Source organism: Cryptotermes secundus, unplaced genomic scaffold (genome assembly GCF_002891405.2).
Source record: "Cryptotermes secundus unplaced genomic scaffold, Csec_1.0 scaffold150, whole genome shotgun sequence".
NCBI classification, from domain to species: Eukaryota; Metazoa; Arthropoda; class Insecta; order Blattodea; family Kalotermitidae; genus Cryptotermes; species Cryptotermes secundus.
In genome coordinates this window covers 969,451-993,183 of record NW_019729898.1, presented here as the reverse complement: position 1 = coordinate 993,183, position 23,733 = coordinate 969,451, and the positions used below count along the sequence as shown (strand labels likewise).

Below are 23,733 nucleotides of genomic sequence, written 5' to 3'. Positions count from 1 at the left end.
TTACAAATTTATTTGTATGCAATAACATCGATAACCGTTATATTTTCGCTAAATTGGACATCAGTCAATAAATCATGAATATCATAAACTTGAACATCCGCACTAGGGATCCTATGATAAACTTCAATCTGAATGCTTCAACTAATAAGACGAGGTGTTACAGAAGTTCCTGTATAGCTGTAAATCGTTATGTTAATTAGGAGCTGCGAAACGTACTAGCGAGTTAATGTATTACAATAAGAAGCGCGCCCCTGATAATTCTCCGCTGCGCCACAGAACAGTGGCACTGTGTACTCGACGTTCAGAGGATGGGCGCATGGCCGTGTGATTTGTCTCGATTTGAGATGACAGATTGTCCATAAATTCTGCCAGTTCCAGTTACACTTACTGTCCACTTCAGACGGAACTAATCTCATCAGACTGCAACCTGCATGTCACCAGGCCCAAAGCAATATGGCCAGAACAGTCTTCTATTATAGCCAAGCATGCCGTCTGTATATGTCGAAATTGCAGTCTGAAATACATTCTTATTATACATAAAGCATTGATATACCGGCAAGATGTTGCATAAGCCTAATTTTGTTTTTGGTAGACGATGTTCTTCTGTCAGTTACGCTGTCTTCAAGGAAGTTAGAATATTTCTAACTTAAGGCACAAGGCCAAGAAATTATTTTCTACATCATGGCGTCCAGCTCGGCTCTAGGCCAACTTCATCTCCTACCCAGTGTGTACCTGGGGATCTTTACCCGATGGTTAAGCGGCCAGGGCGTAAAGCTGGCCACTCACCTTCCTCTATTGCCGAGGTCAAAGATGGTGGATGTATACCACTACTCCCCCACATGTCTTCATGGCATTTTGATTAATTAGTTAAGCACAGGAACAAATTTAACTTTGTTTATCTAACCTACGGAGGGCTTTAGTGAATATAGTGATGCATCACAAGACTACGAAAATAAATATCGGGCATGGCCATATCTTATAACGTTTGTTTGAAATAGTTTCTTTGAGTTTGTAAATAGAAGTTTATTTTACGACGGAGCAGGTTGTTTTCTCTAAATTCTGAGACACTGCACTCGAATAGCAACCGAAACCATCAGTGTCTGCAATCTTAGTCACAGGAACTGGTTAACTCAATGTTTCTCTCGCTAGGCCCGTCTCTCTTTCTCCTCTGGTACAAGCTCTCTCCAAGAGCACACTTCAGTCTCCTCCAGGCAAGAGGATGAGGTCCAGATGTTTCAGGCCATTCGAGGTAGGTCCTTGTGTCCAGCAGGTAGGACAGGTGAGGAGGGACCGCCTTCCTGTCCAACTTCTTGAGCTCCACTAGAACTAGGAATTCGCGATCATCTTCAAACAATTTGTGGTTCGCAACTTCCAACTCCCATCTGCACCACTGCAAAAAGAGACAATCAGGCGAGGAGGTTACGAGTGCTGTTGAGTGTTCTTTACGTAAACTGCCTACAGGGGAGGTCGTGTCTATCTGAAACTCGTGAAAGGATTTCGATTAAAATTAAGAGCTGATTGTTTGTTCTGAAAGTTGTCGGGCAAATTTAATAAGGTATATACGTTCCCTTCCCCGGCCATCATCATCATCATCATCATCATCATCATCATCATCATCATCATCATCATATCAGTAACACAGTCACACGTTTCTTCAGCTTGGCCTACTCTTCGATCCTTAAGATGGATGCTGTCCGTTCCTCCGTAACGTCGGTGAACTACTGGGATAAACGGCGTTATATCCCAGACCCTTCGTTATTTGAGTGACTAATTCTGTAACCCACTAACTAGGCCAAAGTTATGGAGTGACTAACAGAATTCCTGCTAACAAAATACAAAACTGAGATTTTTCTGAAGGCGGCAGATTCGTATCTCGACAGAGTATCGGTATTCCGACTGTAGTCTTCCGTGGGCTACATGATTCTCTCCAGGCGAATGCTGGGATGTATTTGAAATATGCCACGATATCTTTCAAAAACCTCATCTACCTACCTACTCAACTGCCTGCCTTCTCACGTACCTGCCTATTTACGTACCCCTCTACCTATCTACGTACTTACCTATTTGCCTACCGACATACATATCTACGTGTCCACTCGCCTACCTACCAACGTATGTACCTACCTACTACATACCTATATACCTACTTACCGGCATACCTAAACACACATATGTAGTCACCTACATACCGAGCTGCTTGTCTATTCTATCTACCCACCTACGTACCTCCATGTTTACTTACCTATCTACCGACCTACTTACATACCTATACACTCATCTACGTACTGATCTACTTGTCTACCTACTCGAACCTCCCTACCCTCCTACCTACCAATTTAAATACCTGCCTTCCTACTACCCATCCACTATTTACCTACCTGCTTTTTTTATTGCTAGTGGGGTGGGACTAAGTCCCTTGCACTGCGGCCACTTCTGGCCTGTTGTACCAGCCCAAGATGATAGGTGAGGGTGATTGTGGAGCAATTGGTGGAATGAAGATTGGCAGAGGAAACCGAAGTACTCGGAGGAAACCTGCCCCAGCGCCACTTTGTCCACCACAAATCCCACTTGACCAGAGCCGGGATCGAACCCGGACCGCCGCGGTGGGAAGTCAGCGACTAACCGCTTGAGCTATGGCGCGGCCTTACCTACCTGCTTACTTTCCTCTGTTCTTACATACCGACCTACTTTCATACGTGCCCAGCCACCTAGTACCTACCTACTTACCTGCCTACTACCCAGTGTAATGATGTAACCTAGGAACGAACGAACAGAATGCAGAGTTCAAGGCCACTTCTGTGTGACGCACCTGGCTCCTGACAAAGTGAGGCGAGAGAACGACCAGTGTGGTTCTGCTGTCCTTCATGCTCTCCACAATGTTGTTTGCAATTATGGAGCCCAGCGCGAAGTCTCGCTCGTGCAGACACAGGCGGTACTTCTCAGGGCCGTCCTCCAGCTCGGGCTGCAGCTCGTCGATCACCCAGTCTCTGTCAGCAACACTGGCCAACATAGATCAGTGCCAAGTTCAGTTACTTCGCGAATACTGGGCTTCTAGGCTTTGTCCGCCGACAGGTATTCTAAAGAACACGACGTTTCGGAAAATAAATCTGTTTCCGTCCTAAAGTGAAGAGTGGGAGACACCTGCTCTGTTTAGTCCGTTAGAATGAGCTAACCTCAGTCATTGGACAGTGGACAAAGTCCGAAAACCCAGTAATCCCGATGGTCAGAACCCTTTAGAATCTACTCGAAGAGTTTCTCCATTCGTAGTCACCGGTAAGTGAACTTATGGATGAGCCGGTCACAGTAGCTGAGCGGTCTAAGGCATGTACTGCCTTCGTTTGCTCCGAAGACAGGATCGTGGGTTCGAATCCCGAACAAATCATGAATGTTTGGTATGTTTATGTGTTTAGTCTGTGTTTGTCTTGTCCTGTCTTTAGGTAGAGGCCTTGCGATTAGCTGATCACTCGTTCAAGGAGTCCTACCTTCTGTAAAATGATCATGAAACTGAAAATCAGAGGCCAGGGCTCAAGGGGGCTATAGAACAGTGAAAAGAATATGAGAGGGACAGGTCGCATGCATGTTTGAGTTGTCAAATGCATACAGAATTCTATTCGGGAAATCTAACACTTGAGACACTTTTTTTTTCTTTAACACTACATCCCCAGTGGGCCTAGGCCTACCTCCATGAACTTCTCCGTTCACTTCGGTTTTTCTAGATCTTACACATATTGTAGGACTCCTTGGGCGGGTGATCAGCTCGTCGCAAGGCCTCTACCTGTACACAAACACAGAAAAACGCACACACACACACAAACTAAACATCCATGCCCTGAGTGGGATTCGAACCCACGATCCCTGTTTCCAAGCGAGCGAAGACAGTACATGGCTTAGACCGCTCGGCTACCGTGACCGGCTTTGAGACACTTTACAATGCTTAAATCTGGATAATATAAAAATGGGCCTTAATTAAGTCGTGTGTGAAAGTGTCGATTGAATACATGTAGAGGCGACCCAGATTAATTGGAGTATTTAATGTACTGGCTTTAATTAAGAGTCGCTGATAGGAAGAGATTAACCAGTTAATTACGGGAAATTATTTTCATAAATACTTATAACACGAGTTCAAAGTTTAATAGGCGGAATAGCTGGGAATGTAATTACGTGAGATGTGCAGTACTATATGTGAGCACCTGCTTCACAAAACTGGGAGCTCTTTGAGTACTGTTAATCCCATGCGTTCTGTTGCAGTGGTTTCTGAAGAGACTGTGCGCTGGGAGGCGCTCAGAAAGCCACAAGATTTATAAGATCTACTCATACTTTTCTTTACAGAAGGTTCCAGCCTGCATGTTTCAGTGGCGCGCCATGTTAACATGTTGCCGTTCTTGTACCTTTACGATATTGACCATGTACAGAGTCGAATGCAGACTTCTGCTTCACAGTGTACAATAACATGCAGGGCAATGCTAATAGTTACATTTGTGTTAGAGGCTTGTTGTCCTCACATTCTAGACCTCTGTGTTTCGTGGAAGTGAATAGCGAGCTTCAGGCTGTGGTCATTTCATCCCCGAGAAACTAGTCGCAGATGCTCATTATTTAAGTTCTGGCTGGGCAACATTGCAAACAGAAGGCTTCCAACTCCTTTCGTTAGTTACCCGACGCCCAACTGACCCAGCTCAGAGGTCAGGTGGGGAGTAATTTTTGGATATGATGAATAAAAGTGAGTCATCATACTTTTGGAATTTTGTACGATTTAATTAACTAAGAGGCCGCCTCTGTGGTCTAATGATGAGAGTTCCTGCCTACAGATTCAGAGGTCCCGGGTTCGATTCTTGGCGCCACCAGATTTTCTGAGAAGTAGTGTGTCTGGAACGGGGACCACTTAGCCTCGTGAGGATAATTGAGGAGCTATTTCAAGGAAATAGCAGCTCCGGTCAAGAAAACCGAGATTAACGGCCGTTGGGATCCGTTGCGCTAACCAGACGACACCCTCTATCCGCAAAAGTTGGCACTAACTTCGCCGACAAGCGGCGGTAGCTCGGTCATTATAGTAAGCTTGCGGACTACAGGCCACGGAGTTAGGAGTTAACTAAGAAGCTAAGAAAATATCATATGTGGTAGGGGAGGTTGTTTGAACTATTTGGAGACAAATACAAATCTGCCATTTCTTTAATCCATACTGAGGACTTGCTTGCTGTGGTCCTATTAACCCCAGATTTACTACAATTATGCAGCAGGTCATCATAGGTTTCAGCCTGAGTTTAACCATCAGCGCCATCTGTCTCAAAACATTTTAGTTCAACTCCGTTTTTGCAATTAAACGATTTAATTTATCTCACATCCCGCCGTTTGTGTTAGAGCTGATATGTATTTCAAATGTCATAGAATGCCAGTTCCTATACTGTTTTTGCCATACATTTGTGTTGAACTTTACGGGAATCTGTGTGTTCAGTTATTTCTTTTTTATCACACTTAGATTGATCATAGAGGAATGTAATTCATTTTGTCGCTTTTCCAGTCCTGAATTAACGGAAAATCGCTTTATAAATTTTTGTACCAGTTCTGTGTTAGGCATTCTTATTGTCCGACGTACCCAGCGCTTCGAGAATTGGATACTATCTGCTCCCTGTGACCGTCATCAGAAGCTACTGATCTGTCTTTTTATTGTTCTTATGTTAAAATTGCCGATCACATTGGCCGCGCGGTCTAAGGCATAAAATGTCTTCGCCCGTTCGAACACTGGGATCGTGGGTTCGAATCCCACTCAAGGCATTGATGTCTGTGTTGTCCTGTGCAGGTAGCGGCCTTGCGACGAGCTGATTCTCCGTCCAAGGATTTCTACCTGCTGTCTAGGATTAAGAAACTGAAGTGAAACGAAATGTTTCACGGATGCCCTATGCTCAAGTGGGAGCAACAGGAATACAGATGGATAGACGATTTTAAGATCAGTGATGGCGGCTGTGGCCTGACTACTGTTCAGAATTTTTTTTTAATTCGCTTAGTGGGGGGTGGAGTCCAACTGGGTTCACTCGGCACGGCGACCACTGATTGGCCTATTGTAGCCTGCCCCGGGTGATTATGATGATGGAGAATTTGGTGGAATGAAGATTGGCAAGGGAAACCGAAGTACTCGGAGAAAACCCGCCCCAGCGCCACTTTGTCTACCACAAATCCCACTTGACCAGACCCGGGATCGAACCCGGGCCGCCGCGGTGGGAAGCCAGCGACTAACTGCTTGAGCTATGGCGCGGCCTTACTATTCAGAAAGTCCTGGGTTTGATCTCAACGATCGCTCGTAATCCTAAACTAAAGAATTAAGAATTCTATCAGTATAATGGCAACCGATCGCCCAAAGCAGGGAGTGGAACCAACTGTATAAAATATGTGTATGTCAAACATACCACAGACAATGAACAGTTGTGACACACCGTTAGAGAATCTCTTTGGAAAAATGGTCTCACATTTAAAGCAGAATATGGTCAGTGACGCCTGTCATGGTAGCCGAGCGGTCTAAGGTATGCACTGTTTTCGTTCGCTAGGACCCGGGATCATGTGTTCGAATCCCTCTCAGGGCATGGATGTCTGGTATTTGTGTGTGTGTGTTTGCGCGCGCGTTTTGCTGTGTTTGTGTACAGGTAAAGGCCTTGCGACAAGCTGATCTCCCGCCCAATTAGTCCTACCGTATGTATAAGATCTAGTAAACCGAAGTGAAACGGAGAGTTTCATGGAGGTAGGCCAAGGTCCAAATTGGGACTGTAGCGTCAAAGAAAAAAAATATGGTCAATGACACTCCCGAATTTCCGACACTGTGAACTCACCAGTAAGAGACGAAGACATCGTACTTGTAATGGGCGATGGACTCATTTTCTCTGATGTGCCTCTGCCGGCGGATGCTGACGAGATGTCTTACGTAAGCAATCTCGAACCGGTACCCATAGACGGTGATGACGGACAGCAGGACTAGAGCCGCTACAACCAGCACTGGTAACCCAATGACTACAGCAGGGTCGAATATTGCATTTTCTACCGCTGGCAAGCAGAATGTGTTGTTGAATGGAACGCTAATGATTTCCGTTCTTTCCCATCTTGTTCCAACACAGATTAAATTGTTTGTGGTCCCCAAATTAAAAACTTTGGTGCTCTTGTGTTGACTGAGCCATCTCTGGAAAGTTGGCGTCTCACAGCTGTCACAATCGAAAGGATTCTCTCCAAGGTCAACGCTCTCTAAGTGTAGAAGCGAAATGACCATGTTTTCAGTAATCGTTGTAATGGCATTGCGTGTCAGATTGACGCTTTTTACCCAAGTTCGATTGTGGTCGTCAGCTTTTAGAAATACGTCCTTCTTATTCCACTCCAATACTGCATTTTCAGATAAATTGATTTCCTCCACTGTTCCTGATAAGTATATAGATTCGAGATTTGATAATTTATTATTTGACAGATCAAGCAGTTTTAAAGTTTGTTTCACTCCAATTTGAAGCCTAAATCCGTTTATCAGAATGTTGGACGCTAAATTGAGTGATTCCAAGTTGTGCAGTGAACGGAAAATATTGTATGGCAATGTGGACAGATGATTGTGGGAAAGGTTAATGTGAAGAAGAGAGGCCATGAAGTCAAAGAATACGACATCGCCTGCCGTAATGGTGAGGTCGCAGCCACTCAAATCAATTCCCGAAAGTTGGACCGTAGTTGCATTATGTTCCGTGCTATTCGTATAATGAATTATATGCCTGAGAGGCTCCAAGGTTTTCAATGGCACTTGGGATAAATTCAGCCAACGGAGATTGTTAACATTTTTCAGTATATTAACGGTGTGTTCTACGTGTAACTGAGGGTTTCTTGAGAGGTCTAACATTTTCAGTTTCCTCAGTGATGAGATGCTGTTGGGCAAATATTCCAGGCGATTCTTGGAGAGAACCAGGCGTTCGATGTTGGGTGTCGAGTCGAAGGTATCTGAAATCATTTAACATAAAAATACTTATTTCATAATTAAACATATAATTAAAATAATTAATTCTAACTTTATATGTTTTATGGTTTGAAACCTGGTCTCTCGTCCTAAGGAATTAACGTAAACTGGATTAAGATCTAAAAGTTTGTGACGGTTGTAAACATTAGTACAAATATTATAACGTATTTCTGGACATGCCGGTCACAGTGGCTGCGCGGTCTAAGGCATGAACTGTCTTCGCTCACTCGAACGCTGGGATCGTGGGTTCGAATCCCCCTCAAGGTATGGATGTCTGTGTATGCGTTAATTCTGTGCTTTTTTTTTTGTTTTATGTGTAGGTAGCGGCCTTGCGACGGGCTCATCACTCGTCCAAGTAGTCCTATCGTCTGTATAAAAAGATTACGAAACTGAAAAAGAGGTCAGATCCCAACAAAAGGCTGTAGAGCCACACATGAATGAATTTCTGGACATTATTCATCGTCTTGATTTATCTAAAACACCGTGCAGTTTATATTTGAAAACACTACATTTCGGAAATTAGATTGTCTCCTGCTTCAAGTAAAACTTACTCGGTTGGGCTTAGCTATATCAATTGGGCCTAACCGAGTAGGTTTTACCTGAAGAAAGAGACAGAATTCAGTGTCTGGAGATAGGGACTAGCTCTATCGAGTGGGTCAATCTGAATAAGTTTTACCTGAAGACAGATACAGAATCCAGACTCCGAAACGTTGTGTTTTGAAATATGAACATGATGGTGTTTTAGACAAAAACAGGATATGATATTGTATCGCACTTTACGTGCTGCAGTTCAGTGGTGTATGTTTGTTGAAGTGTATTCACCTGAGGATGGCCACTAGTGGCCGAAACATGTAGTGAACTGTATCTGGGTGTTGTCCCTGAAGTTCTTTAATTGTATTGTGACGGCCCAATAAAAAAGTTGTACAAAAACAGGACGATGGTTAATGTCCAGAAACATAATATTTGAAGTAAATTGGATTGTTTGGAAACAAACTGCTAAGGAGCTAGTGAGAATATTGCGTAGGGTTTGAGGGTCTCACCTCAGTTGTTATCAAAGGTTTTGTCTTCTGGGATAAGGACTACATGGCGTTATATCGCAGAAGGCACAATTCTTCAAAGGGAATGTTAGTGCCTAAGAGAGGGAAGTTTCTTGAGTCTGTGGGAAATTACACAATGGAGAACGTCATTCGTATGATGAACTGAATATTGTTAGGAGAATCACATAAAGAAGGATGAGATGAGGGGACATGCAACACGACTTGGGGAGATTATGACTGCATAGTAATAATGTCTTAGAGGATTTGACGTCTTGTAGTCTAATAAATTTTACAACACTAAACGACATCACGGCCGGTCACGGTAGCCGAGCGGTCTAAAATATGCACTGTCTTCGCTCGGAAGCCGGGATCGTGGGTTCGAATACCACTCAGGGCATGAATATTTAGTGTTTTTGTGTTTTTCTATATAGGTAGAGGCCTTGCGACGAGCTGATCACCCGCCCAAGGAGTCCTACCGAATGTCTAAGGTGTAGTAAACCGAAGTGAAACGGAGAGTTTCATAGAGATAAGCCAAGACCCAAATTGGGGCTGTAGCGTCAAATTAAAAGAAAAGACATCACGTCCCGGACGCTGTCAAAACCGTGAGAACCTCAAACGTAACAGACGAGAGACGTAAGAAGTGGATTATTAAGCAAGTAAAATGGATTCGTAACAGAGAAGATGTGGGCTGGATTAAACTGGCTGGGGACCTGGGGCTCTGAATATTTTTCGTTTGTTTTCTTCAGTATTTCAAAAGTGGATGCCAGGACGGTACATTAAAATAGACCACAAGTAACATGTGCATCGTCTTCCATCTGTATCATTCAGAAAGTGATACATTCGTATGGAAAAAAAAGTAGTTCCAGAAAGTTTTCTTAAAATTCATTCTAAATTGACAGTGATCTCCTGCAAGGTAAATCTTGGCATCTGTGAGATTATGATCAAAACGTTGCTTACCATTATCTATGCTGGAAATACCACTGCCGGATAAGTTGACCACTTTGAGGTCTGACATCTGACGGAGGTGCTTCTTCTGGACCCGAGGCCAGTGGACTCCCACTATCATCAGATCCTCAATACCAAAATCATTGAGATTATGAAGCATTTTGCTGATGTTGGCTGATTCACCTGGCGCATGGGCGAGGTGCAACGTACGGATTCTTCCATTTAAGCGTCTCCGGATCAGAGTTCGGAGAGGCGTCCAGAATTCTTCAGTACATATGTCAGCTTTACCATTTACTGAAATGCTGGTCTGAGTTGAGATCTCCACGCTTGTGGTACAGGGTCTAAACAACGGGAATTATTTTATTGGGTCATTCTAGAATTTTTCTTATAGTGTTTATATTAGGTACGTCAGTTTTCTTAATTAATTAATTATCGCACTGAAATCCATAACATTTTAGAGACTTCGAGAGCTGTTGTGTCATAAAGCAAATCAGCCATTACATGATTTTAATTAATTCTTACATATATATGTATCTCGTTAGCAAAACGTATTCTCTTCTTCTTAATGTATATACGTTTATTTATTTATTTATTTATTTTCGTGTGATGAAAAATACTCCTTGGTTTTAGTCCGCAAGCGAACTATATCGACCGAGCGACCGCCGCTTGTCGGCGAAGTTAGTGTCAACTTTTGCGGCTAGAGGATTTCGCGTGGTCAGCGCAACGAATCCCCACGGCCGTTAATCTCGGTTTTCTAGACCGGAGCCGCTATTTCCTTGAAATAGCTCCTCAATTATCCTCACGAGGCTGAGTGGACCCCGTTCCAGACCCACTACTTCTCAGAAAATCTGGTAGTGCCGGGAATCGAACCCGAACCTCTGACCACTTGACCACAGAGGCGGTAAACTTCTTGAAATTATGAATTCCCTTGCGACACCGAACACACAAGCCAGGAAACAGTGCTACAAGGATCGAAGTCAATTCGTTCTACAGAAATATACATAGCCGAAAGTTTATCCATACCTCTCATTGCAGTACTCATCCAGCATAGCTGATGCAGTGGGTCGGCTACTGCTGAATGAGGCTTCCAGTCTAATTTGGCGCATGCGTGACAGAACCAGTATGACGGGGAGGGACACTTGCCACACCACAACAGTTCCTTCTTGCGGTTCGTAGGACTTGACCAGCGTGACGTCAGCTCTGTTCAGAGCTAGTAACTGGCGCGTAGCTGTAGTCCTGCGTCAGGTAATTATTTGATTACAAATTCGATGATTAAATGAAGACACGTTATACCTTCGTAATCATTGTACTCTGATATTTGTCGGACGAATATAATTTTGTTTTGTATGAGCCTTAATATAGCTCCTGATTACATGTTCAAACTGAAATTTATATTTTATATAAAAGCGGTTTATCAAAAAAAGTGAGATAATATTGTGACATGGCTAACTGGTTCAGTGTGTGGTATCGACTGGGCAAAACATTTTCGCGGCAGCGGCTACAAGCGTAGCGGTAAATTGTTGGGTGCGGTGTTTTCTGTGTGCTCCGTGTCGAGGTTATATAATGAAGCCACCAGCCGAGTCGTAAGTAATCACAGCTGATGAGTGGCCTGCTGAGGACTATTTTTTTTAATTCGCTTAGTGGGGGGCAGCACGGCGGCCACTCATTGCCCTATTGTAGCCTGCCCCGGGTGATTATGATGATGGAGAATTTGGTGGAATGAAGGTTGGCAAGGAAAATCGAAGTACTCGGAGAAAACCCGCCCCAGCGCCACTTTGTCCACTACAAATCCCACTTGACCAGACCCGGGAGCGAACCCAGGCCGCCGCGGTGGGAAGCCAGGGACTAACCGCTTGAGCTATGGTGCGGCCGGCTGCTGAGGACTAGCCGTTAGAGCGTCGCCCACCTGCAAGGACGTGAAAACGGAAGCTGAGGAATATACATAGTTGGGAGCTATAACTTAGCAACGTCTAGTGAAGACAAAGTGAGAAGACTTACTGAGTGCTCTAGTGAGAATTCGAATGCGTGAATTAACAGTAGCGTTATAATTACTTGTAGTTACGAGTTATAAGTGTTCAGTAGCCCAAATTATGGTGAAACCCTCGCGTCTAATGATTAGATCGTGACAGTAGGTAATACAGAACTCAGGTCTACATACAATTTCAATTCGAACCTTTTCCCATCTATGCCATATTTAACGAAATGAAGGAATTATCGGTGTCCCTCAGAATCTAGGGTACTCTTGATAATGATATCAGTGATGGTAATGAAATCCATATTGGAAATACAAAATACCTACTAATGAGGGCACGAAACAAAAAATAAACCTCAGCTTGAAGTTACTAACGTTCGGATTTGTGAAATGTTATAACCCAAATGCCATTACCCTGAAACAGTACTCCTGCAGCTGTGGTAATAGAATGTTGTCTGTAACACAATGTACGTGTATGAACATAAAGACGAATAACTCGCCTAACAAGACATAGTCTTATTGATTTTGTTTCCACATATGGGGAACAGAGGATACAAGGATATATTGTTTCAGACATGATAGAACAAACGAAAATTGTGTTCTTTTCGTTTTTTTTTGCTGCTCTATAAGTTTAATCATAGAAATATGATCCTTATGTTGTAGGGAAATAAATGCGTTTATAAACTTAAAAACATTTGAAATTAGGTACAGCACCTTAAGAACTAAAGCGAGGATTTTTAAAATATCTATATTCAGTATGAATACAAAGGGGTAAGCGGCAGCGTAGTTGGTTGAGGCACTATGCTGCAAGTCGGAAGGTCGCGGGTTCGATTCTCGATGAGATGGATTTTTTCGATTGACATAATTCTTCCAGCCGCACTATGGCCCTGGTGTGGACTCAGCCTCTAACAGAAATGAGTATCAGGATTGTTCCTGGTGGTCAAAGGGCGGCCGGCGCATAATCCTGACAAAATTACCGCCATCTGTGATCCGAGTGTCTAGAAGATATGGGAACCTCAACCTCTCGCAACTCTATGGACCTCCACAGCCGGTTACAGGGATAACTTTACCTTTTTATATGAATACAAAACTCCGCACTTGTTAACGCGAAAGAAAATATCAAATTTTAAGCAGTCTTGAAAAATCTCTTGAATTTTCCCTTAAGTACTGATAGTTTGTCCAAGAAACTTATTTCAGCTCGGTTTTAGTATTTTCTCTCCGCTTAAAAAGAACTTTTAATTTCTTTTTTATTTTCTAATTGTTGTGTGTCTCGTTAAACAACACAAAGCGTGAATTTCACACCAATTAATATAGTTAGTACGGCATACATGTCTGTTTTTGTTTGGTAGTAAAACAAATTTGCCTTGAAATGTTCCTTGAAAGCACGAAATCTGTAGGATTACTGACATTTTCACATTATCTGTCCTCCTAATTTTATATGAAACAACGCTTCGGAGACTTGACTCTGCTGCCCTTCTCAGGCAAAAGCCTACTCAGTTGGACACAATCGATAGAACTAGTCCATATCCCCCCACAGCCAAAATATTGTTTTAAATAAAAACAGGAAGGGCATTTTATTAATACACTAATATCACAAAGTCTGAGATCTTATCAGCGAAAGCCCTGCATGAAACGAACGACAAAAACACATTCTGCATATTACATTATTGTTGTTCATCTTAAAGTAAGAAACGCACTGAAGCACCTGCAGTCACCCCATAATCTATTTGTGAATTCACTACCTGTCAGCGTGAGACAGTTACCATTCGATATCTGTTATTCTTAAGCTGTTATAATCATCGTCATAGCCCATCTGTCTGTGGCATAAACTTTAAAACATTTTTAACTACTTAAGATCTGGAGTAGTGCATAAGGAAGAGAGACAAATGACATTTCATAAAACAGTTTCTATAAATAGAGACACGTTATATGTAATACCGTTAAAATGGGCTGTATTTTACGAGCCATAACACTTTCAATATGAATTTTTATTATACTGTATAAAGCAAAAACCGTCTTCGGATATGAAATTAATCCTTAGCGTTCCATAATTTATATCTCATGCAGCTGAGAGAAGGAGGTGGTTCTGTTTTATTGTTGGCAAGAAATGTGTTTGGTGAATAATAAAATAAAAATTTGTAAAAGTGAGGCATATTTAGAATTCTCTGTGTGGTTAGGCTCAAGAATATATTTATTTATTTATTTATTTGGGGTTCTTCTTAGCGTAATCACGATCCAGTCATAAATGTTAAGGTAAAATGGTAAAGTTATGCCTATGCTTAATTAATTAAGCACCACGCCATGATGACGTGTGGGGGAGTGGAGGTATAGCTCCACCATTCTGAACCGTAATATTAAGTGGAGGTCAGTGGTTAACTTCACGCGCCTGCCATTTTACCCCCAAGAAAAAATCCCGGGGTATTCATTATATAGCAAGCTGGGCGAGCCTCAGGGGCAATTTGGACATTGTGGAGGACAGAAAAATGTATTACCTCTACCAGGAATCGAAATCCAACTACTCCAACTACTGTAGTCTAACCGCGATACTGACTGAGCTATCCCATGCCTCTTCAAATTTCTTTCCGCGTCTCCCTGACAGTCCACGATTAAACTTTCAGAAGAACGGTATTTAGCCGGGTTGAGGATTCACACTACGCGACAGCGTTCTCGGGAATCCCACAGCGGGCTCAGAGGTAATGACAGGGGTCTGCGTCCGACTACAGGCCTTACAGACAGTTGGAACTGGAGAGTTACCCATTGGTGAGAACAGCGTTTCTGTCTGTGGATGCAGTCGAGTTTGTGGATTCATCGAGATTTGGATCCACGACACGGAACATCAGGAGCAGCCGGAAGTACTCTTTGCTATCTTCCGTGGTGTGGAATTCCGCCTTGACAATGACAGTACAGGATACCTGCATAGAGAGAACACCACGTCAGCTTGTCCTGCTGCTGAAAAGCTGGTGCGCATGCACTGCGAGAAATGTGGCTACCGGGTGCATGTCAACTAACACGCAGATGGTTAGCAATTGTGATTAATCCTTGGGTTACATGACGATGCATTTAAGTGGGTAATTATATTGTACTATCATAGAGCCTCTTGATATTTAAACTAATAATCGTTAAAGTAAAATTTGTAAAATATTTCTTGACACCGATGTATTGAAAATGTCTGCACTGAGTTACTTTGTTATCTAGTCATACTTTCTGCAAAGGCCGACATCTTACCATAGCTGTCATATTCTGCTTCTGTGTGCAGCTGCTTGCTAACATCATTACGATTGAAGCGCAAACATTATCACTTATATACATATAAGAAATGATTAAAACACCAATGTGTTGCAGTTATTGCGTTCTTTGACAGTATCCATCGTCCTGTTTTCTACCTAAAACAACGTTTCGGAGACTGGATTCTGTCTTCATCCTCAGGTAGGAACTTACTCAGAGAGAAGCCAGTCTCCGAAACGTTTTAGATAGAAATCAGAACGCTGGATACTGTCCAGAAACACAACTGTATTAATGAATATACCATCGTCACAAACTTTTCGATCTTACTAATATATGATCGTTAGGAGAAAAGAAAACGCTTTATATCTGAAAATGTTCTCCAGGAATTTCCTTTGAAGTACAAAATGTTGAGAGTTGACAAAAATTTTGGATTCATAACATGATGAAAAGTCTTCGGCTGAAGGAGCCGGGATAGCTCAGTCGGTATAGCAACTGGCTACGGGGGACGGAGGAATCGGATTTCGAGTCCCAGTGGGGAAAAATTTTCACTTTCCATGTTGTCCAGACCGACTCTGGGGTCCACCCAACCTCCTATACAACGGATACCGGGGGCTCTTTCCTCGGGGGTAAAGCGGCCGGGCGTGAAGCTGACCATTCATCTCAAACTAGTGCCGAGGCCAAGAAAATGTGGAGCTATATACATCCACTCCCCATACGCCTTCATGGCATAGTTCTTAATTAGTTAAGCACAGGAACAACTTTACCCTTTTACAGTCTTCCGCTGAGATCTTCTACATGCGCGACGCTACCTGTAGGCATACTGAGACATGCCTTCGCTTCAGAATTAGAAGTTACTGAACGCATTGAAGTAAGTACGAGTATTCTGCTAGTAAGAAGTAAATGTTTGTGAAGATGATATATTAATACAAATATTATGTGGACATTATCCATCGCCTTGTTTTTAAATAAAGATGGATAATGTCCAGAAACAGCATTTGCGTTAAGTATTCTGCTGCTTGCCATTCATGATCATTTTAACCCTCATTCTGTGTTATACAACAACTGCAATTGTAACAGCACTGTTAAGTTGCCCATAATACAGGGGCTCGCATTGCACTGTAATGGACCAGTGTTTGTACAGGTATGGATCGGTTGAGCCAGTGACGGGTGTCAATGTCGTTGCATGTCAATAACAGAAACACTGATGCTTAATTCAGTCAATGCTACCTCCTCTTCTGTGTTACGAAGGGCTTGAAATGAAAGTACAAACCCAAAGTTGTAAATACACTGCTAGTAACTTCATAATATAATGTAACGTGGATGGCCAGAGCATTGCTATGTAACAGACCAGCAAACACACGCGATACACGTTCGCAACGGGGTTACGTAATCCGATTCTAGGCAACGGCTCGGTAAACAGACTTCCGCTCAGGCGCAATGACGTCACACTGCAACACTACTATCACGTGACTTGTTTTCTGTGACCAGTGCGGTGGCTATATAATGAGATTCCAGGAAAAACCAAGGCAGTGCCCCGTGAGGAGGCGGGCTCGAATACCTCCACCGTCACCGTGCGAATCGTAGGAGGTGACGAAAAGGAAAGTCTCAGATCTGAGACAGTAAAATATGGTCGCGAGTGCCAGGGGACTCGGACCCGAGAAAGACTGCCCTGGCAAGGACTAGCAGCATATACAAAAGACAGACCCGTCCTCTCGTCAGAGAGGGCGCCCCACAAAAAACAAGACCGTAACTGTCAAACAGTAATAAATATCTGATTATGAGCCCCGGGGGAGGGGGGGGGCTCGACACCAAGACTTACTGACTGACTGACCGTCAGTCGCAATGTGGCTTTGACTTCGATTTTGACCAAGGCAGTGTGTTTCAGAGTATGTGAGTGTGTTTGAGTGTTTGAGTAACAGTAAGAGTGACAGCAACGGGAAGTTCGAAAAGACCTGTGAAGATTTAAAGTGCGAGATCATGTGTAATGCTGGCAGTGCGTGATCCAGTGAGACTGTTATACGTAATTTCTGTGTTGAGATACGTCAACCATCTGAACTAGAACCCGTCATTCTCGTCACGCGTACCACCCAACACGTGACAGTATGGACGTCTGAAGTTATACTAAAGAAAATATTTTACTTTGCATATTTTCTCTTTTATTGGATTGGGGAATATAGTTACATTAATGGAACACCTATGTTTGGGTGTATATTTGACCTGATATTTCATCACAGGCGATATATTACGTGCTGTTATATTTCCCGTCGGCCCCTTCACTGACTCCAATGCTGAAAAGTAAGTGTATTATGCTCTTTGGAACGCACAATCAAATTAAGTTTGGCAATGAATTTCTTCACTGATCTGTTAATGAAGTTGAAGAAAGCAGTCTTCTGGGATTTGGCGCCGTGTATATGTGGTGTTAACCGACGTTTCGGAGGAACGTATCGCCCCCATCTTCAGGGTTGAAGAAAAAGTATAGGTAAATCTGCAAGCGACAACACCGTGAGACACGGTAACGCAGGGCGGTGACTATGAAGAAAGCAGTCTTCTGGGCTTTGGCGCCGTGTATATGTGGTGTTAACCGACGTTTCGGAGGAACGTATCGCCCCCATCTTCAGGGTTGAAGAAAAAGTATAGGTAAATCTGCAAGCGACAACACCGTGAGACACGGTAACGCAGTCTGCATTACCGTGTCTCACGGTGTTGTCGCTTGCAGATTTACCTATACTTTTTCTTCAACCCTGAAGATGGGGGCGATACGTTCCTCCGAAACGTCGGTTAACACCACATATACACGGTGCCAAATCCCAGAAGACTGCTTTCTTCATAGTCACCGCCGTGGAAGCCTCAAATGTTAATGAAGTTGTTTGAGTTTACATTTAATGTCGTCTTCTCTGACTGAAGATTTGGGGTTAGGGGGCGGGAGCTTCGTTCAGGCCCGTGTAAAGCACCTCTATATAAGTTTAAGACCTGCAGCTGTAAGAGCTCCGAGGATTGCTTTTCTTCCGGGTTTTCTTCGTAGCCAGTAGCTAATGAATAAGGAACGTGGATCAACATTCGTTCAAGCATAGCTAAGCTTGTTTACGGTTCATTTCCTTCTTTGATATTCAGTGTATATGCCGACATCAGAGGCCGCGCTGTCCAGAGTTCCTACGGTTTTATGCTGCTCTCATTCTGGGGTTGGGGGGAGAATCCATCCCAGTGCGCGTTTGTATCGCCGTGTTTACTGAGTAGGTAGAAATTGTTAAATATGTTAATATTACATCAAAACAATTGTACTGAATATTTAAAAAGGTAAAGCTATCCCTGTAACAGTCCTTGGAGGCCTGTAGGGTTGTGAGATGTCGAGGCTCCCACATTTTCTAGACAATCGGCTCACAGATGACGGTGAGGTTGTCAGCCTTACGCACCGGCCGCCCTTTAACCCCCAGAAAGATTCCTGGTACTTATTTTTGTTAGAGGCTGAGTCGACCCCAGGGCCATAGTGCTGCTGGAAAGATGAGGTAAATTGAAAAATGCACTGATCTCATCGGGAGTCGAACCCGTGACTTTCCGGCTTTTAGCATAGTGCCTCAACCAATTGTTACCGCGTACCCCACTAGATGTATGGCAGATTCAATAACATAAGAAATCTGCACCTTTAACGTACGTATGTAACATGTAGACTTTCGTATTCTCGCTGGAGTCTCGAGTTCGAGATATTTCTTCGCGTAAAGCTGCCTTGTTCTGTGAAGGTTTGAGACCTTACACAGGTCAGATCTGCCATCGAACGAGACTTATCATATTCCGATTAGCTTCAGTGTATCGGCATGAATTCTGTGGTGCAACAGGCCAGAATGTCTAAACCTTGGAAGGAAATAACCGTTGTAACTCACGTCAGAATGAATAACATACGTATTTTGAAGTTGTAGATACATTTGTTTTATTTCCTGATAAACCTTCTCTGGCACTACAGTTCGTTACTGCTTGTGTCTCTTTTACTGTGGGGTTTAAAGTAACCTTCTTCTTTTTAGAAACTAGAACGAGTCTTTGGATGGAAGATCGTGCAGTCAGTATTCTCTCCGTTTACTTTAGAGATCTGTGGCAAGCAGTGCCTAATCATTGAAATGTTTCATGAAGTTTTGTTCGGATTCTTGTGTGCCTGAAGAGTACGTTCAAATTGTGACGTATAGAACCATTGCTAGGCAACGATTCGGTAAACACATTCACGCGGAAGCAAACGCGGGCAATAATAGGACGTCCATTGTTAGGCAACGGATCAGTAAACACGCCTTCTTAATAATAGAGGTTGTGTTATCTGTTTGGTCTTCGCAAAATGACTATAAAGGAAGGTTCATTTAAGAAGAGTCAGTTGTTGTCAGACGCTGAGGATTCAGTTGTAAAGTGTTAACCAAAGAGCAACGGAAGCTGAAGAATTCGTTACCAGGAAAAGTCTATTGAAGACATTGCAGAGGAATAACCATTGTGGAGAGCTATTACCGAGTAATTACTAGTGAAATATAGACTGAGAAAGCTTTTCTTTATTGCTAGTGGGGTGGGACTAAGTCTCTTGTACTGCGGCCACTTCTGGCCTATTGTACCAGCCCCAGATGATAGGTGAGGGTGATTGTGGATGAATTGGTGGAATGAATATTGGCAGGGGAAACCGAAGAACTTGGAGAAAACCTGCCCCAGCGCCACTTTGTCCACCACAAATCCCACTTGACAAGACCTGGGATCGAACCCGGGCCGCCGCTGTGGGAAGCTAGCGACTAGCCGCTTGAGCTATGGTGCGGCCCTGAGGAAGCTTAGTGTGGAGTGATTTGTAGTGTGGATATCAACAATAGTATTAGAGTTATTTGTAATTACGACTTGTAAGTGGTCAGTATATCTATTCACCAATCCAAACCCCGCCTATATTCAATATTTTTCTCCAAAACACTCCCTGACAACTGTCATTTCTTCACGATATCGCGAATTGTGTTCGTGGTTCCGCTTTGAAAATTTCAAAAGCAAAATTATACTTACTTCTGGCCATTGATAAGTACAGTTGTCCATAAGATGTGTGTTCTGATTGTTGATTTCGGATGGTGAACTTGAAGATTTAGTGCCAGGTGGAAACTGTAGACTGGATGGTATTGATGATCCGCCCAGAACCAAGAAATTTGTTGTTATTATAGAGTACGCAATGAGTAGCTGGAACCTGATGTCGTCCCAGGCCATGGCATCCTGTGGGAGAAGCATCCACCATTCAGGAAGTGACCCCTGACACTCGAATAGGAAATGCTGAGTAATTACCTTGGCAGCACCAGAGGGACTGGATTTTAAATGTTTGAGCCTTTAGGTGGACACAGTCGCCAGGGATTACAATTAGCAGTGAGGGCCAGATACGTTTCAGATATACAATTTTAACTCGTGTAACTGCCACGGGAAATCTTCAGCTTATCCCCCCTATAGTCATCTTGGAGACAGTTTGCCAAATATCGCAATGCAGATTCTCAGTTTTTGCATCCTGTTGTGTTTCGTGCTGTCATGCTGCCCTGAAATTACATTTTACTGTTTTATGACCATCAACACTGCTGTTCTTGTGTACCTAATGTTTTATTTAAAATACATTGTATGTATCAACAAATTTGATCATCCCCAGGTGATAAAATAACATAAACTTTAAATAGTAAAACGTATTAACAAGAGTAAAGTAGTTCACTAATTAAAGTTTCTGACGTTTCACCGGTTATTTTTTCTATACAGCCCTTTGGACCTTGATCGCTTCTTCAAGTGTCTCAATCGGTAGGACTCGTTGGAGGGGTATCAGCCCCTCGCACGGCCGCTACCTACCGATGACAACACAAACAGAATAAACACACACAGACATCCACGCATCTAGTGGGATTCGAACCCACGACCCCAGTGTTCGAGCGGGTGAAGACGGTTCATGCCTTAGGCCACGTGGCCACATTAATCGGCTTTGTACCACTTTAGGGTCATCAAATAAGTCGAAACGTATAGTGAATTTTAAATAATATATGAATAGTTGTGTTGATGGTCATAAGAAAGTGAAATACAATTTTACTGATAGTGTTATCATACAAAAGTTCAAGACTCTATGCGGAATCTTGGCTAAACTAGTCTCTGTTCCGAAACGCCCACAACCGCCATGCTGATGTGACTATAACTAGCACGTAACCAGCTGGCAGATTATTTAAGATTCTAATATTATTACAGTATATCTAATACCGAAGCACCTTACTGAACACGATCTTGAGTCAATTCTACCCAATCAATTAACGTCCCTAATATCCATTTCATGCCCTTAATTCCTTCTTGTGTTTTCAAGTCACCACTTTCCAGAACTGTGTGCGTATGTAGAGCTTCCAAAATAGGAGCTACACCTTCAGGTCATCATAACTCCACTTGTCTTAACAGTATAAAAATAAGAGGTCCCATAAGTTACTGATTATTATTCCCATCAGCCGGTCACGGTAGTCGAGAGGTCTAAGGCATGCACTGTCTTCGCTCGCTCGGAAACCGGGATCGTGGGTTCGGATCTGTTTCCTGTGAGGTACGAACTTAGTTCTTATATACTATTCTTATACATTGCCGGTCACGGTAGTCGAGCGGTCTAAGGCATGCACCGTCTGCGCTCGCTCAGAAGCCGGGATCGTGGGTTCGAATCCCACTTAAGACTTGTATACTAAGTGTTTTTATGTGTGTGTGTGTGTGTGTGTGTGTGCAAAGGTAGAGGCCTTGCGACGAGCTGATCACTATCCCAAGGGGTCCTCCCGAATGTCTAAGATCTAGGAAACCGAACGGAGAGTTTCATGGAGGTAGGCCAAATCCCAAATTGGGGCTGTAGCGCCAAAGGAAAAAAAATTCCCATCTGAATGCAGGCAAAAGTCTCACTGTTTAATTAGTTATCCGTTACAAGCGCAATTATGAGCCTTAACGGACACACGAAGCAGGGGCTCGTCAGACCACAGGTTTTCTCTGATCATGGCACCCCGGGAAGGTTACTGCAACTATATGTCGTGTGTGTGTGTGTGTGAGCAGCAGCACCAGACCAGAGCATCGTTGTTGTTGTAAACAGATTGTAACTAATATTATGAGAGAAAACATCTGATACGATTGTTTGTATGTAGCCCACAGAGACAAACCACTACAAATACAATGGTATTGATATGTGTATACGAGATATCTTTTAACTTTGGTAAATATTGTCCCTGGCCGGTCACGGTAGACGATCGGTCTAAGGCATGTACTGTCTTCGCTCGCTTGGAAACCGGCATCGTGGGTTCGAATCCCACTCAGGGCATGGATGTTTGTGTGAGTTTTTCTGTGTTTGTATACAGGTAGAGGCCTTGCGACGAGCTGATCATCCACCCAAGGAGTCCTACCGAACGTGTAAGATCTAGAAAAACCGAAGTGAACAGAGAAGTTCATGGAGGTAGGCCTAGGCCCACTGGGGCTGTAGTGCCAAGGAAAAGAAAAGTTGTCCCTGTGCTTAACTAATTAAGCATTACTTCTTGAAGACGTGTGGGAGAGTGGAGGTATAGCTCCGCTATTCTTGACCTCGGTACTGAAGTTTCCGCTTTACTCTCGGGGAAATAGCCTTCGGTACCCACTGGAGAGGAAGCTCAGTGGGACCCAGAACCGGTCTAATTGCTGTGACATAGACAGAAACATGTTGTCCGTGTTGGGAACCGAAGCCTGGCCGTGCAGCCCGTAGCATATTCGCTATACTGTCTGTGCTATCCTGGCTCCATTGCTAACATTGAAATTTTAAATTATGTACGTATCTGATTTCTTTGCAGCTGCTATTTAATTTTTCTTATTCAGATTAAACGTCTCTTTCCAACTAGGAACAATGCTACGCTTTGTTGAAATTTAATTTCCTCTCATTCTTATCTAGTCTTCAGTAACAATTTCTTCGATTCTTGCGTTACGAGTTCGAATAGGCACACGATTTCTTATCAGCCTTGTTTAGCTGTTCAGGAAGGATAAGGTAGCATTTAAAGTGTTGACACTTACAGTGTTACATAGGCCTGTATTCCACGTTCCCCCTCCCAGGCACTGCAGTGGAGTGTAGACAGTCAATTGTTTTCCGCAGCAGCCGAGAAGTTCCCAAAGTAATTAACAAACAGAGTCACTTCTGTAGACAGACCAACAGAAACAAATGAATCCGTTCTGACGGTGAAGTGTCGCAGCAAACAGTGATTGTGAATTGTTCACGAGAAAATTCGAAGAGTGTAAGTGTCTCTGCTTGTCTGAAGTGTACTGCCAGCACCTCAGGCGACAGCTAGTTACTTCCTCTATGAAGTTCCGTCGATATGTCGTCACAATGCTCCAAACAGGGGTTGCCAAATTCTCTTCATCTTCATAAAATATGTGGCGGATTAAATCAATGAAAGAAGTAAAGAGGAGCCGTTCTTAATGTTATATCAGGGCCGTGCCATAGCTCAAGCGGTTAGTCACTGGCTTCCTACCGCGGCAACCTGGGTTCGATCCCGGGTCTGATCAAGTGAGATTTGCGGTGGACAAAAAGTGGCGCTGGTGCGGGTTTTCTCCGAGTACTTCGGTTTCCCTTGCCAATCTTCATTCCACCAAATTCT

At 43.3% G+C, this 23,733-nt stretch overlaps 1 protein-coding gene across 1 annotated transcript; it reads right to left on the bottom strand.

The window, feature by feature from the left end:
- LOC111865728 (toll-like receptor 2) lies at positions 1–23,379 on the bottom strand. The gene is made up of 8 exons (XM_023853972.2): positions 23,153–23,379; positions 20,153–20,353; positions 14,675–14,832; positions 10,972–11,184; positions 9,961–10,289; positions 6,816–7,950; positions 2,810–2,999; positions 1–1,390 (listed from the first exon to the last, which is right to left on the bottom strand). The coding sequence occupies exons 2-8, from the start codon at positions 20,345–20,347 to the stop codon at positions 1,109–1,111; spliced, it is 2,502 nt and encodes an 833-aa protein (XP_023709740.1). The 5' UTR covers positions 20,348–20,353; positions 23,153–23,379; the 3' UTR covers positions 1–1,108.
- Between the last annotated feature and the right edge of the window lie 354 nt (positions 23,380–23,733).

Bases quoted from the DNA above. Each gene is read 5' to 3' on its own strand.
- LOC111865728 (XM_023853972.2), bottom strand. From the start codon at position 20,347: ATGGCCTGGGACGACATCAGGTTCCAGCTACTCATTGCGTACTCTATA. The intron at 11,185-14,674 runs GTAACTCTCCAG...TACCTGACGCAG, and splicing joins AACGCTGTTCTCACCAATGG to GACTACAGCTACGCGCCAGT. The intron at 7,951-9,960 runs GTAAGCAACGTT...AAATGATTTCAG, and splicing joins TATTTCCAGCATAGATAATG to ATACCTTCGACTCGACACCC.